The 2,662-nt window shown below is 56.5% G+C and overlaps 1 protein-coding gene across 1 annotated transcript; it reads left to right on the plus strand.

Moving 5' to 3' along the window:
* Positions 1-1,311: 1,311 nt before the first annotated feature.
* LRRC30 (leucine rich repeat containing 30) lies at positions 1,312-2,217 on the plus strand. The gene has a single exon (XM_061170271.1). It carries the CDS (start codon positions 1,312-1,314, stop codon positions 2,215-2,217), a length of 906 nt encoding a protein of 301 aa, XP_061026254.1.
* The last annotated feature ends 445 nt before the right edge of the window (positions 2,218-2,662 follow it).

Here is a 2,662-nt window from a genome sequence, read left to right on the forward strand (position 1 = left end):
GCCTGTGCCCCAGCTGGGTGAGTTTGCCAGGGCCGTCACACAGAGCTCCATAGACTTGGCCGGAGCGGGGCGGGGTGGGGGAGCTTAAATAGCAGAAATTTATTTTCCACAATTCTGGAGGCTGCAAATCTAAGAGAAGGTGTTGGCAGGTAGGTTGCTTCTGAGGCCTCTCTCCTTGGCTTGCAGACGGCCGTCTTCTTCCTGTGTCCTCATGTGGCCTTGTCTCCAAACACGGTCACATTCTGAGTTACTGGAAGTTAGGATTTCATCGTTGGAAATTTGGGAGCGGGGGCACAGTTCAGCCCATGACACCAACAACTGACTCTACCTACTTAGGGTATAAGTTAACTTGTTCAGTGAGAGAGATGGAGAGAGAGAGATGGAGAGAGGTGTGTACCCAGGGAGGCCTCTTCAGACTACTTTCCAGGACAATAGGCACCGTGCTTTCCTTACTAAGTGGCCAGTCAAGGGCTGTCCAAACATTTACAGAGCACCCGACCAAACCCAGGAGCTCTCTGCAGAACAGAGGACCCCAGAGCTTCTCTGGGAGAAAATGGGAGTGCGGTCAAGACCCCTTCACCCTCTCCTCAAGGAGTCACCTCTGACCAGTACTGTGTAAAACCCTGTTCTGGAGGATTCCAGGTGTCCGGGTTCCTTCTGTTACTTTTTCACAACGACATGATTCACCGCGGTTTGAATCGGTGTGCATGTTACGTCTGCCGATCCTTCACTTTGGGAACATGACTCTGTGACTCACATTCAGCCCAGCTCCACTCCACGGTCCGGATAAGCCTGAGACCTGCAGACACCCTGGCTTTATTTTTCCCCTTGGCTTCTTTTCGGAGATGGGCTGGTTAATCGCCCTGCTCAGCTGTGACACCCAGAAAAGCGGAGACAGGAAAGTCAGACACGGCCTCCCCTTGACCTGTTTGCACACACCAGGCCAATGAAGTGCTGGCAGAATGACAGTGACAGCTGCCCCGTGGTGTTCAGAGGGACCCGAGAGGTTCAGTTCTGCAGCTTCAGGGACAAGGGTATCATTACAGCCTGGCTGCTCCCAGAGAAGCCACTTCAACCCAGCCTGGAAGACGGGCGGCTCTCGGCGGCGCGGCTAGACATCTGGGACCCCGAGGACCAGGCATCTGGGACCCTGAGAGCCGGGGATCTGGGACCTCCCCCCAAGTCCTACTCCACCTGCGGCACCACCGGCCACAGCTCCCATCACCCGATCGGCTCCCTGCCGGGCTTCAGCAGCGGGCTGGGAGCCCACCCCCACCTGTGGCGACAGGGGAGCACGAGTAAGACAGGTAAATGGGGGCCAGGCAGTCTGTTGCCCGCTGCAAGGACAAGGGCCCCCCGGGGCGGGGGGTCCTGCGGGGGAGGCAGAAGTTCTCCCCGTGGGACGATGCTCTGCTCTCGGGGAGGGACCCACGGTGTCTGCTGAAGCGGGGCCTGCGGCACGTCAGTTTCAGCCTGGTCACCAAGGGCATGACGGATGCTCCCGACTTCCTGTGGAGCCTGTCAGAGGTGCAGAAGCTCAACCTGTCCCACAACCAGCTCCGGGTCCTCCCGCCCGAGGTGGGGAAGCTGACAAGGCTGGTGGTCTTGAACTTGTGCGGGAACCGCCTGAAGACCCTGCCCCGGGAGGTCAGCCTCCTCCAGAGCCTCAAGGTCCTGTTTGTGCACATGAACTGCCTGACAGAGCTGCCGGCAGAGCTGAGCGCCTGCCGGAACCTGGAGGTCCTGAGCCTGTCGCACAACTTCCTGTCCCAGCTCCCCGCCAGCCTCGCCGACCTCTCCCGGCTGCGCAAGCTGAACCTCAGCCACAACCGCTTTGCCCACATCCCTGTCTGCGTGTTCTCGCTCAGGGAGCTCGACTTCCTGCACGTGGGCTCCAACCGCCTGGAGAACATCGCCGAGAGCATCCAGTGCCTGGCCAGCCTGCAGATCTTCATTGCCGAGAGTAACAATATCCACACTTTCCCCCGCTCCCTCTGCCTTCTCACGAGGCTGGAGCTGCTGAACTTGAACAACAATGACATCCAGACCCTCCCCGAGGAACTCTACCTGCTGTGCAGACTGGCCAGGATCGCTTGGAACCCCATGGACAAAGGGCTCCACATTTCCCACAACCCTTTATCCAAACCTCTGCCCGAGCTGCTGGAGGGGGGTCTGGAGATGCTCTTTAGTTACCTGAAGGACAAAAAACACACCTGACGTGGGCGCCAGAGACACAGACAGACTCAGCCGGGTACTTTCCTGGTCTAAACCTTCTCCTCTTCCTGTTTCTGTGGGTCGATGCTTGTGCTATTCTTTGCTAAATCACACTGAACGCCCTTTCTAAGGAGGTGTTTGCTTTTAGCTCTGTATGTTCTTAATAACCTGCATCATACTATGTTCATCTCCTTCTAAACATTAATTGAAAGAGGACTTGGGTTTTCCCCAAAGAGGAATAATTCTGATTCTTCTGGGGAGCGGTGGGATTCAGCCTTTGGAAGGGAGAACAGCTGGTCTGATTCAAAGTCAATCAAAAGTGAAATATTTACTAAGTACGTGCAGTGGGCCAGGTACGATATAGGAGGCATTGACACCATCTGGTTTCAGCCCCTGAATGGGCAACGTGCAGCTGGGTAGCAATGGCAAGACATGCTGCCACCTCAGC

The sequence above is a fragment of the Eubalaena glacialis genome, chromosome 15, assembly GCF_028564815.1.
Source record: "Eubalaena glacialis isolate mEubGla1 chromosome 15, mEubGla1.1.hap2.+ XY, whole genome shotgun sequence".
NCBI lineage: Eukaryota > Metazoa > Chordata > Mammalia > Artiodactyla > Balaenidae > Eubalaena > Eubalaena glacialis.

Excerpts from the sequence above, each read along its gene's own strand:
- LRRC30 (XM_061170271.1), top strand. The coding sequence starts at position 1,312 with ATGGGGGCCAGGCAGTCTGTTGCCCGCTGCAAGGACAAGGGCCCCCCG.